This window comes from Lepisma saccharinum, chromosome 10 (assembly GCF_977018435.1).
Source record: "Lepisma saccharinum chromosome 10, izLepSacc3.1, whole genome shotgun sequence".
Taxonomy (NCBI): domain Eukaryota; kingdom Metazoa; phylum Arthropoda; class Insecta; order Zygentoma; family Lepismatidae; genus Lepisma; species Lepisma saccharinum.
Window position 1 is genome coordinate 55,419,990 of NC_139238.1, and position 12,638 is coordinate 55,432,627.

General features: G+C 41.7%; 1 protein-coding gene across 1 annotated transcript in view; it reads left to right on the forward strand.

Moving 5' to 3' along the window:
- Nucleotides 1-12,638, forward strand: part of LOC145993915 (uncharacterized) — a 132,954-nt gene that overhangs the window by 24,976 nt on the left and 95,340 nt on the right. Inside the window, exon 2 of the mRNA XM_083129832.1 lies at nucleotides 12,197-12,375. Coding sequence (XP_082985958.1) covers nucleotides 12,208-12,375 — 168 coding nt within the window. The 5' untranslated portion in view covers nucleotides 12,197-12,207. The remainder of the gene's footprint in view (nucleotides 1-12,196; nucleotides 12,376-12,638) is intronic.

Sequence of the window (12,638 nt, forward strand, 5' to 3'; positions counted from 1 at the left end):
CTTCGTCTTCGTGTATTTCATATATGTTGCGCGTTTCGTTCCAACGCGCCAGAGGAATGTTTCCTGCTTTCTGGACACCACGATTCGATATCAAAGTCATGGTGGGAACGCTAGCTTTTCTGCCGTGAGACCAGTACGAAAATTCGTTTACCTGAATCGTGCCATCGAGGAGAAACTTGTAGTACGGATGATAAGGATGCAGCATGTACAGTTTGTTACCTTCGACGAACGTGGAGATTCTCTGTTGATTGGGAACGCTGTTGATTTCGATGGCTTGCAGAGAATGCAGTTTAGCGAATTTAGTATCGACGCTAACAAGGTTGCTGTGAAGCTGACCCAGTGTGTTTTGTACGGGGACCAAATGCTCGACTATGGTATCCGTTACGGTAGAAAATGACGGTTTGATTTTCACTTCCACGTTCAACTGCTTGTAGCTTTCGTTGAGTTCTTGCAACTTGGCACCGAAAGAGGCCAGCGTCGATTCCTGCGTTGATTCCAGCACTCCAACTTGATCTCTGATGTTGACGACAATGTTCTGAAGGTTCTCGATTTGATTCAATTTCGAGCTCTTCTCGGTAAGATCGTTCACGATGATTCGCATCTCTGTAAACTGCGTGTGAAGGTCGGCGACGCTCTGCGAAGTGGGCAGCGTCGACACCAGCGAAGCAAGTTCGTCTCGAATCTGTTCCACGTTCGCTGTTTCCGTTTCCAGTCGTTTCAGCATACGTGATATGTTCCTTTTCAAAGCGTGTAATTCTTTGGAGGTGGGGAGATTGGCCACTTTACTCTCGAGATCGCTCAACGAACTTTTGATGTCACTCGAATCGGATAGTGCCGTCACCGCCGTTTTCAATTTTTCCAAATCTTCGCTTGAAGGCACGCTCGTTCGTAACGATTCCAAGTCACCCTGTATGTTGTCCAGTACGTGATGAAAATGAGTAAGATTGGATTCGACGTTCAAATTTTCCAAATATTGGATCTTCTGCTGAACCGTGCTTAACGTGTCCTGAATGCTCGTCAACACACTTGCTTCAGCGTGAATATTTTTAATTTCTTCGTTGATCAACTCCAGAGACGCCTGAAGCGTAGCGATGGTGGTTTGAATGTGTTCGAAATCTTGATAAGCCTCCAGTTGAATTTTTATGTTCGCGACGCTTTTACCGATGACCTGCAGTTCGTCCGACGATGGTAGGTTCGTCATTGTATCTTCCAAAGTCTGCAACTTGGATTTGATTTCTTCCAACGTGCTGGTGAATTCTTCTTGTAATTTAGAAACAACGACCTGCAACCGTTCTACATCAATATCATTCACGACGGTTTGAAGTTCAGAGAAATTATTTTCTATTGCGGAAGTTCGCTCTTCGATTTCGAGTTTCAATTTTTCCAAATCTTCATTTTTCGATTGAAATTGCTGTAATTTGGCCAAATCATTTTGAAGCGAATCCATGCTCAACTGTATATTTTGAATGTTGTCGTAAGAAGGTACGTCAACATAATTTTTTATCAGTGTTTTCAGTTCGGAATCGATTTTCAGAATGGGATCGAGACATTGCGTTTGGAGCGTAGCGATCTCAGACTCTAAACTTTTGTTTAAGGTCTCCTGCAAAGCGATCAAATCGGTCCTCAACTTCTTAACTCGAACGTCCAGCATGAGAATCTCTTCTGCATGGTCTACACGCTTGGTGTTGCCGAAAATGTCGTTAGGCATTTTTGGTTAACGGTTATTTATAATAGGATAGACGATTCGTAATTCTACGAAGAGAGGAATAAGTTTGTCGTAATCTCCGAGGAGTTCCATGTAAAAATAATCTCCTGCAGACACATCGTACGTAATGTTAGAAAGCATCTTGTCGTGCTTGATTCGAAAAATGTTTTTGCCGGTAGAAATTTTGATTTCGCCTGCGTTTTCCGGATTCACGGTGATTTGAAGTTTCCCGTCGATCGGAATTTCATAGAAATGTAAATTGTTATTAAAAACGTAAAACATCTTGCCCACATCGTCATTCATTTTCGTCCATATACTATTAAGATGTACAATTAGTAGACCATTGAGTTTAGATAACACGGAAGGTAAGAGGTTATTGAAATTTGGTGATGCAGTGTCCATGTTGCTTTGTTTGCGAAAACCAAAGAGATTCATTGTCCTTGTTAGTTATTTAACACGTTGCGCCTTTGCCATTCTTCAAAAAAACAGATGGAGGAAAAGAGGGCCCCTCGGGCGATGAAAAATAAGAGTTGAATTTAATGAGCCTCGTTTTGGAGCAGGCTTAACAACATAATAACAGCTTGCAACTTTTCATCGCCCGAGGGCCCCTCTTTTCCTCCGTCTGTTTTTGAAGAGGAAAAGACACAGCGGACTTCATGGCTATGGGGTTACAGTTAACACACGTCACATTTATCGCTTCCATTGCAGTGGCCCCACTCTCTCGTGTGGATTTTACAATCGAGAACACGTAACTTATTGTCCGTTGCATCCAATGCTACTTTGGTTACGCGCGTCGTGTACAAATCATGCAATTTACTTGCAATGCGATGATCGGCGCTGAGTTGCCTTTTACTATGAAAAAGGCATTCCTTGTAGTCTTGCATGCTAAATTTGCTGGTACTTATTTTTCCCACACCCTTCGCTTTCTTGATCTCTTTTTCTTCTGCAATCTTTACACAGTACATTTTGGCACGAAGCCCCGCAAATTCGCTGATGTACTTCCCGCCAACTTCATCTTTGTATTTTCCTATGGTCATTTTGTTTTCTGCCGAATATAAGTGATGGCCTGATGGTAAGTTGCTAAAATCAAACAGATGCTTCATCCTAGTCAGATCACATTCGAGGTTTGGTGTGTTTTGGATTAGAAAAATAAAGCTATCCGTGTCAATATAACATATTTGGATGTTATCTCCATAAAAAGGTTGAAACTGATCGTAGTACGATTGGTACATGTGTAATTTTGATAGTTCAAGGACGGTGGCACCTATGGCAATCGGCTTGTTGAGCATCACTTGCTTCTTGTTCCTCTCGACGAATACTAGATTCTCGTCAAAAATAGTGAAGTTTTTGAAGTAGGGGGACGCGACGATCTTCTCAAATTTCTTTTCGTCCGTGACCAACGTTGCGTCGATGTAATTACGCACGTTCTCCATCGTCTTGCCGTAGATGGCGTTGTTAAACAGTTTGTACAGATCCTTGTCTGCAGGCGATGTCGATTGCGCTCTGCGGCGCGTGTTCTCGGCTATGTAGGGTTCCAGCCATTTGCTCTGTCGGAACTTCAATCCTCTATGAACTTTCTTCAACTGCAAGCCGTGACTTATGTAAAATTGGAGGAGTCGGTAGTGCAGAATGTAATTCCGCTTGTTCCCCATACTTAGTATTAGTTTTGGCTTCGATCCTCCAGGTGGCTTCTCTTTGGTGGGGGCCAGGGCCAATCCGTGATGTTTCTCGTGAAGCCTTTCGGGATAATCGAGATCGACTTCCAAGAAACAGCCCCATTCATTATCTTCGCTCCAGTTGAGAAAATCTTCGCAGGAGAGTTCCTCTTCGGTCATCCACGCGTAGTCGCTGATGGGAAGACACTGGGACATGGAGTGGCCGTACAGGTTGTTGACATCCCAGTAGACAATATAGGTGTTGGGCTTCGATGCATCGTAACCAGGCGTATGAGGATTGTTTGCCTGAGCATGGCGTCGGGGGCATTGGACGATGCCACCGCGTATCGCACTCTCCATGAAAGCATACTGTTCCTTCTCTGCGATGAGTCCCAGTTCCACGTTGGTATATTTCATCATCGATTCCCAAGTCAACCCCGGCGTCGTGAAGAAATACGCAGGATCCAACTTGTATATTGCGATGCATCTCTTACGAAACGATTCGAAAATATCCATGAGGAGAGTCACGTCCAATTTCAGATAGAGATCGTGATAATCGCGAAAAGTTTGGCAATTGAATGCCCTCCATACACTACGAGCGTGTTCGTAGTCCTCTTCGGAACAGACGTCCTCCGTAAGATGAGAATAAAATGCCTTCCGGGGTGGGAGTTCCGTCTCGTCAAATTTCTCGAAATCGTTGACGTACTCGTAGGGGTAGACGCCCTTGCGACGCAACAGATTCAAATTCTCATCTCTCCCCGAAAAACATTTTTGCTTGGTGGCCACAAGATCTTCGTCGCCAAGTTGAGATGCAAGGCTTGCGAGGCTGGAGGACAGGAAATTGTAAGAGTCCAGGATTCGCACTTCCACACTTCCTCCTTCTTGGAGAGGGATCCACACTCTCACCGCGATGTACTTCTCGCTCGTTCTCGGAATGATGCTGATTCGAGAAGTTATGTTGTAGAGCTCTTTAACGAAGAGATGCGTATCGTACTTCTCCGTGTAGTGCAGAAACACGGCAACAAAATGCGACTCCTTAATCTTGAGATTGCACGAATTACAGATGGTGCTCAGAAATAATCCATTCTGGTGGTCATGGTGGACGACCTTGTAATTTTCGGCGGTGAAAGCCTGGTTACACTCCGCGCATCTTGTCGCCGCGTCATGTCCCCGTTGTTGTTCCGTCGTGAGAGCAGGTGGAGAAACGTAAGAGCCTTTCAGGCTGGGTGCAAGTTCTCTCGCGCATTCCGCTATCTTCTTAACAAAATGTTTTGCCGCATCGGGTCCGCAATACAAGATGACATCATTCAATTTTTCTCCGTAGATGGAGAAACTGCAAGGCTCGTGGTGAAAAATTTGGATCGTGCTTGAGGTAGAGGGATCAGGGTCGCAAGACGTCATGGGAACTTGGAAGCTTTCAAAATCGGCATAAAGGACGACGGGATGGTGGAGAAGAGCCTGGTGTTTCTGAAATTTCATCTTGGTTCCGGGTTCCGGCATGACATCTTCGGGTTCTGCATTCACGGAGCCAAAACACTTGTGCTGTTCTCTCATCTTCTTACCCCCGCGAAAAATTCTCAAACACCTATCGCAAATTTCGATCTTATCGCGATTCTTGCTCATCTGTCTTCCGAGTAGGCGAGAAAAATTCCGTATCAAACTGTAACGGCCATCTACAAGCAAGAGTCGAATTACATTATTCTGGCTTCTAGCAGGTCTTAACACACGAATATTGCCGGAATCGTCAACCCCAAACACAGAAATATCGATATCTTCTCCTTTTTCCTCTCTATAGTTTTTTAAAAATTGATTGATCTTATTCAGGGGCACAGGATAGGAAATTCCTCTCATCATATTCTCGTATCTCCCCTCATATCCTCTGTAATTGGACAGACGTTCGGGGTTAACATTATTAGCTGGGTGTAATGCGGCGATGACAGACCATAGGAAACTCTTCTGATCATTACTTTGTATGTTCAACACTGCATTTTGCTTTTTTTGTTTTTTTGTTTTTTTTTGAGCGCTGCGTAATGGTTTGAAATTGCAGACTCGAAGTTCTAACGCGTGATTCTCACCGCAAAGAGTCCACCCACTTCCTCTACCTTCAAACTCTTCTTGTTTTTGTGTCAAGTGCTCAAATAGCCGTGTCACTATCTCGTCAAGATCCTCGTTATTGTCATCGTGTAAGCCTTCACACCCTACGTAAAAGCTGAAAGTGCTTGACTCGGACGAGACAACTTTCTCATACAGCAGGGTCAAGACGAGATGAATTTTAATTGCAACATTGACGAGGCAATCACGTAATTGATCGACTACCGGCGATTTCACTTTGTCGAGGAAGATGCTCGAGTCACACTTTTCACTTCCAGATTTATAGGTCATGATGCGTGCACTTTTATTCAAAGCACCGCCTTCATGCCCATCAATGCGAGATTTCTTTGCCGGCGGGACTACGACATCATGATCCGGTAGACGACATTTTTTCAAATGCCTAGCAATGTTAGGTTTAGAAATTAATATTCCACAGTTGCGACATGCCACTTTCCCGCAAAGACCGGAGGGACCTGGTTGTGATTCCATTTTTTCCCTCTGTTATTTATATATATATATACAGAGAAATTTTTTGGGGGGGTTGTGGTGATGGTGGTGGTGGTAGGGGAAAGCGCACTGAAACAGAAGAAAAAAAAAGTTGAAAAATGTTAAACATTTTTTTTCCTTCCACAAGTACATATATATATTAGACGCGAACAGTGCACACACTGTTGTAGGAGGTGTGTGTGTCAATTTTTATGATTCCTCTGAATATGTGTGTGTGTGTCAGACGCAAAACAAAATAAATATATATATATATCATGAAAAAGAACTTACCTTTCAAGAGAGATAGAGAGACTTCAAAAACTTGTAGCTCACTAAAACTTCCACGATGATATATATGTATACTGCCAGACAAACAAATTAAAAAATACTGAACTGCCACAATTGACGTTCACCTTTCAAGAAAAATAGAGAGACTTCAAAATAAAACTTGTAGCTCACTAAAACTTCCACGATGATATATATGTATACTATCAGACAAACAATTAAGAATACTAAACTTCCACGATTGAGGTTCACTATGATAATGATGTACAAAAAGAGAAACTGCTGCGTTATATAGGAACCGCGACCCCCTTGGTGAAAACACAATGAGGGCTATAGTCAATATCCTAGCAATGAACCCCGTTGACACTTCCACCTCATGCGTGTTTATCATGGTATTCGATCGGGGAGTTTGTTGCCGTTTGTGGTTGCCGAGGGTGGAGTCGTCCACTGCGGAAGTGGATGGCAATAAACCCCGTTGACACTTCCACCTCATGCGTGTTTATCATGGTATTTGATCATTTTTTTCCTCGCATCCTCTTACAGATTCGCTTTGGGCAGAAGTGGATGCGAGATAATTAGGTTCGGGGAGTTTGTTGCCGTTTGTGGTTGCCGAGGGTGGAGTCGTCCACTGCGGAAGTGGATGGAAATAAACCCCGTTGACAGTTCCACCTCATGCGTGTTTATCATGGTATTTGATCATTTTTTCCTCGCATCCTCTTACAGATTCGTTTTGGGTAGAAGTGGATGCGAGATAATTAGGTTCGGGAAGTTTGTTGCCGTTTGTGGTTGCCGAGGGTGGAGTCGTCCACTGCGGAAGCGGATGGCAATGAACCCCGTTGACAGTTCCACCTCATGCGTGTTTATGTGTGTGCACCACATTGTTCCCGAAAAAAAGAGGTTTACAAAGGTCACGATCTACAAACATTTTGGCCGGGATTTGGAAAATTACAATAAGGTGCATTCATCCTTCAAGAATAAGAGGATGAGAGGATGAGAGCTCATCTTTCACTCATCACTGCTTTTCTGCTCCCGTGAAACATCGTCAGCGCAATAAATAAGGCGCGGAACAGGGAGAGAAAATAATACACGCGCGCGCGTGTGTATGTGTGTGCCACATCGTTCCCGAGAGAGAGGTTTACAAAGGTCACGATCTACAAACATTTGGTCCTTCAAAAATAAGAGAATAAGAAGATGAGAAGATGAGAGCTCATCTTTCACTCATCACTGCTTTTCTGCGCCCTGAAACATCGCCAGCGTAATAAATAAGGCGCGGAACGTGGAGAGAAAATAAGTGTATGTGTGTGTATGTGTGTATGTGTGTGTGTGTGTGTGTGTGTGTGTGTGTGTGTGTGTGTGTGTGTGTGGCACATCGTTCTCGAGAGAGAGGTTTACAAAGGTCACGATCTACAAACATTTTGGAGGATGAGAAGATGAGAAGATGAGAGGATGAGAAGATGAGAAGATGAGAAGATGAGAGGATGAGAGGATGAGAGCTCATCTTTCACTCATCACTGCTTTTCTGCGCCCGTGAAACATCGTCAGCGCAATAAATGAGGCGCGGAACGTGGAGAGAAAGTGAGTTTTTCAACTTTTTGTGGTCGTTTGGTCAAGAAATCAGAGTTGCAGTGGGAGTCACATATTGACACTACTAACAAGAACAACAACTTTCGAGTGAGATTTGTTTATTATATTAGTATAGTGATTATTGTACAATAATAATCATAGTCATGATAATAATGTTTTTGTTATTTTTTTCTATTATGCAAGATTTATCAATGTCTAACGCCCATAGTGTAAACTTATTTATCCCTCCTGTATCCACGATTGAAATGCAGGTAAGAAAAGTGAGAGCACGGTAATATTTTTTTGCAATATAAAATGAAATTCGCCTCCCCGATGACGTAGTATTAGACCATCGGGTGGTAATCAAGGTGTACCGGGTTCAATACCCGGTGAAGGCACACAGTCGTTCGGATCCCACTTTAAACTATAGTTTTAGTGCCAATTAACCTATCTGGGCTAAAAAGTGGACTTAAACAAAACTCAAACTCAAAACAAAATTCATAGATAACAAACAAAAACTACTAATACTAGTAAAAAAACAACAACAAATAAAAAAGAAACTAAAGCTAAAAGAGCACGTGCTCAAAATGTCCACCCTGCGTAGCGAGACATGCTTCAGCCCGTCTTCGAATACCAATTTGCACGCGTAGCAACATGTTAGCATCAATTGTAGCCACTGCTGCGTGCAATTTGGCGACTAGCTCTTCAGGACTTGTTGGTGGTGCTCTGTACACGATTTCTTTCAAATGGCCCCAGAGGAAGTAATCTAGTGGACTGAGATCGGGCGAACGAGGTGGCCAACGTACAGGTTCGTTCCTTCCTATCCATTTATTCGGAAAAAATCTGTCCAAGTGCTGTTTTATGAACCGAGCAAAATGTGCTGGCGCTCCATCATGCTGGAAATACATTCTGATGCGTGAATCCAGTGGCACATCTTCCAAAAGTTCTTGTAGTGTGGTCTGCAGAAATTCAAGGTACTGGTGAGCGTTGAGGCGGTTTGGAAGCAGAGCAGGCCCTATCAGTTTAGTGTCGACTATTCCACACCAGACATGTATTCCCCATCGAACCTGGTGACCGCGCTCTCTTGTAAGATATGGGTTCTCATGTGCCCACCAGTGGCTGTTATGAATGTTGAAAACACCGTCCCGAGTGAACAGTGCTTCATCTGTCCACAAAATATGCTCCGAGAATTGGCCATCTTGATCTAATTGGTGTACCAACCATTCGCAGTACACACTACGACGATTGAAATCCCCAGGCATCAGATGTTGTGTCCTTGTGTAGTGGTACGGATACAGTTCTTCGTCTGCCAGAATCGAATGTACCATTTGTCTGGACAAACGAAACCGGCGACCGATGTCACGGGTACTTTGCATTGGATCTTGCTGAATTGCAAAGAGTACTTCCTCTTCAGCACGTGGTGTTCTCACGTACCGCGGACGACCTCTGTCCACCTGAGGAGAAGGTGCGACATTTCCAGTATACCTCATCCGAAGATCCAGTCTGCGTATTACTTTAGCATCAGGATGACGCCTTGCTGGATAACGTTCGGCATACGCTCGGGCTGCAACTTTAGCACGTCCACGCGATTCCCCAAGTAACATATACATATCGCAATATTCCTCGAAGGAGTACTCCATTCTATTGGCACTGTGCAAACCACCTAGTTTCAAAAGTCCGAGTCGGTATTTTTCTACTTATAGCACCCGTTGCCATAGATATTGCCAGATTATTGACCATTATCATCATTCATCAGCAATATTTTATTCGACTTACAGCTTTGACTTTGGCTGTTTATGCCCAGCATACATTTTCATTTTGAATACATAAAAGACACACTTTAGGTATACATTTCTGCCAAAAGTTGAAATATATTCTTAAGAAACATGTTTACATATAACTACATTCACTCGTTCATTTCCTAAAAAATTCAATTTTATATTAGCTTGTCTCAAAAAGCAATCACAATATATCGAATATCTGTTGCGTTCAAAAATGAAGTCAAATGTATGAAAAAAAACACATTTTATAATACTTTGAATAAAATGTTTCTTTTCTGAAAAGTATAAGTAGGACATTTGAAAATAATATGATGAACATCGTTCTTGAATTACTACAATCACAATTTGGAGATTTTAAAATGGATTCTTTGCAGATTTATATGTTATTCTATCCACTTATCCTTCTGATACGTTGTTCCTGGGATTGTAGAGTGGGATCCACTGTACCGTGCAAATTATCCATCACCATGTTCGTGCACTTTATTTGACCCAATAAGAGCTTCAAGAATTAAAATAAAACTCAATACAAGTTATTGACAACTTCTGGAACAACAAACATAAAAATCCATCGCTTAAAAATACACAAGATGGAAGACAGAAATTAATGAAAATAGACATGGATCCTACTGTATGTGTTTCAGACGTAATGTAACAACGTGAACCTCGGATGCTTCCATTATCAGCACCACAAACAATACCACAACGCGTGTATCAGGACAAATGTATAGACGTAACCTGAAGATATCAACCTTGCAATGATATTTGCAAATATTGAACATGTAGGCTGAGAGACAAAACCCGATATAACCACTTTCTTTTGAATGCGTTGTTTTTTAATCATTTTTATTATCGTTGGTTCATTTCCGGGTTGGTCTACTGGACGCGTTTCTCCCTTCGTTTTACAGCTGATAATGTGGTTGGTAGTTTGCTATTATTCACAGAATATGTGTGTTCCTTGCAACCCTGCCGTGCGCTGTTTCACCGCAGGAAATAACGTCACAGATGCGATCAAATGTTGTGTGTGGTTGCCAGCATCCAGGCGGCAAAACGGGCTTTTTTGAACGACTGTAGCACCGAAACGAGGCACCAACGAGAAAAATGTTACTGGGAAAAGTTGTTTGTTTTGATGTCCTCTATACGAATCTGTGGTCCGTGGGCGCCATTAAAATGACACCCTGTATATTTATTAAATATATAATAAATTAGAATATTTTCCAGGTATTTCCTTTGCACAATCCAAGACATTATTTTAATTATTACTTTATTTTATTTATTACATTCCAATGAAAAAAGTAGATTTGCTTTGCAAGTATCGAGCTCAAACATCGATATGCGTATTAATCGATAGTTCCTCATTGTTCGAGTACATTGTCTTTCAACGCCAGATGGTTCTGCTTGTACTGGGTATATATAGTCTATGATTTATAAGGCCTTAGAAAAGTGTTCGCACAACTGAATAGAGAATATGCTCAGTGTCCCATCCTGTATTAGGTAATCCTTGGTGCAATTAAATCGCTGAGAATATTGTACACTCTTCCGCCAGCTACGGAAATCAAAGTTCGTACATATGTACTTTTCCCTCTGGAGCAATATTATTTGCTAAACAGAATTGTTCAAACCTCTCAACATAAGTTTGAATGTTGCCTCGCTCCACATCAAACTGTTTAAAAAACTGTACATGATTATTAACTTCCATATTTCACATCTAAATATTCTTAGGAAGCCAAATCTTCTTATCTATATTATACTTGTTACCTTCTTTTCCATTTTTATCCTCGTCGCCAATTGTAATCAGGCAAAACGTTAACTAAAAACATAATTTATTATAACTTATAACTTCATGTTATAAAAACTCCATTAATACATTCAACAAAGACAAAACACTATCTCCACATAGCGATATCCACAGTCTAACTTTACATATTCTTTATCTTCTTCTCAACCTCTGTCACTTGTGGGGAGACACTATGTACCCACGACCAGAAGAGAAACGTCAGGGTAAGTTAAGTTGTGCATCAAAACCCCTGCAGTTTTAATTTATTCTAATTGACATGCTTTCCTTCTTTCGCTGTTGGTATATTATTATTGGAGACTTAGGGTGAAACTTTGGTGAATTATAGTTACGTGTTCGTACTAGTAGACGAGACCATCATTTTCGATTAATGCAAATTAGGCGAACAGGTGGAATATACACGATTTCTGAAACTTTTGCATGCTTAAAAAAATGTAGGCTATGCAATACCAGAGTTCGTCTTCATTAACATTGCATACTTTAAGTGAAAAACTTCATCTGAGAAACGAGAATGTCATAAAATAATGTGTATATTAATGAAGTAAAAAAGAAACAGAATTGAAATATCGTTATTAGTTTTGGAAACATGTGTTAAGTGCCGTCACGCAGTGCTAGTAAAGGTATCGGCGGAAAGTGGATGAAGAGCAGTCCGGTAGCCAGATATAGCGTAGGATCCTGGCAGGAGTCAAATTGTGGTGCAAAATTATGATTTATGATGATTTTTTATGTAAATGTATACATATTTAAACACTTGGTACTTAAATAACAGAGATTAGTATTTTAAACTTTGACCCACAATGTTATCAAGACGTCACAGTTCACATTCGAATGCTTTCAGAGCTCATTACGATGGCAGTCAACGGAGAGCCGAAGGTTTCGGAGCCAAAAAAGTGGGGGAGGCACGAATTCTGGGGTGCGGGCTTTGATTTCGACCCGCAGTGGACTCTGTCGGAGGAACTCAAGGATCTTCAGAAACAACTCATTCAGCTCTGCCGGACCAAGATACGACCAAAAGCGGTAAGTTATAAAATAATTTCGGAAGATTAGAAACTCTCCCGATGGTTCATGAAATAGCTAGTTCTTTTTCTGAGACTTCGCTATATTTCGTTGTTGTTGTGTCTTTCTATGTGTTAGTATCGACAGGCTCTGATCTTATGCAGGTGGAGGCCCGGAGATAACAACAATGAGAGTTGTTTGAATAATATGTTTTAGGCCAAATTACATCAGGTGGTTAGTTACCACATTTCAAATATTTTATCAAATATCTCATTGTTATCAGT